The sequence below is a fragment of the Galeopterus variegatus genome, unplaced genomic scaffold (assembly GCF_000696425.1).
Source record: "Galeopterus variegatus unplaced genomic scaffold, G_variegatus-3.0.2 Scaffold4362, whole genome shotgun sequence".
Classification (NCBI taxonomy): Eukaryota; Metazoa; Chordata; class Mammalia; order Dermoptera; family Cynocephalidae; genus Galeopterus; species Galeopterus variegatus.
The window spans coordinates 68458-69224 of record NW_007730473.1 but is presented as its reverse complement, the minus strand read 5'-3'; the positions used below and the strand labels follow the sequence as shown (position 1 = coordinate 69224).

The 767-nt window shown below is 51.8% G+C and overlaps 1 protein-coding gene across 1 annotated transcript in view; it reads left to right on the top strand.

Moving 5' to 3' along the window:
• The window catches only part of KDM2B (lysine (K)-specific demethylase 2B), a 135063-nt gene that overhangs the window by 123273 nt on the left and 11023 nt on the right, over positions 1-767 (top strand). The window contains exon 21 of the mRNA XM_008587388.1: positions 222-440. Within this exon, the coding sequence (XP_008585610.1) occupies positions 222-440 (219 nt within the window). The remainder of the gene's footprint in view (positions 1-221; positions 441-767) is intronic.

Genomic DNA, 767 nt, shown 5'->3' with positions numbered 1-767 from the left:
CCCCGACCCCTGGGGCGGGAGCGCCGCCGCGCTTCCCAAGCGGCGCACTATCCAGTGCGCCACCGGGCCGGCCCGGAATTCTGATTTTTTGAAGAAGCACTTCATGGCTAAATGAAACCTGAGTGTTACAGCTGCCTGGGAGGCCTATTAGAATGTCATGTCAGTGTGAGCAGATCTCCATGGTCAGGTTGACGGGATGCCCCTCCTCCCTGCCCCTTCAGGTCAGATGGACAATCGGAGCAAGCTCCGGAACATTGTGGAGCTGCGCCTGGCAGGTCTGGACATCACAGACGCCTCCCTGCGGCTCATCATCCGCCACATGCCTCTGCTCTCCAAGCTCCACCTCAGTTACTGTAACCATGTCACTGACCAGTCCATCAACCTGCTCACTGCTGTCGGCACCACCACCCGAGACTCCTTAACCGAGATCAACCTGTCAGGTGAGGTGTGCCCAGTACCGCACAGGATGGGCTGGGACTCTTACATTTGTTGAGAACTACTTGTGTGCTTACTGTTACCTGGTCATAGTGCTAGGTGCTACGAGATAGCAGTGAATGAGACAGTCTGGAGAGGAAATAAACACGAAACACATAAGTTACTATCAGGTTTGTAATAATTGCTCCCCAGAAATGGTGCTGGTAGCAATGAGAGCACATAGCAGTGGTTCCTGACCCCACACAGGCTTGGGACATTTCTTTTCTTTTTTTTTTTTTAAAGATGACCAGTAAGGGGATCTTTTTTTTTTTTTTTTCCTAAAAAGATGACCG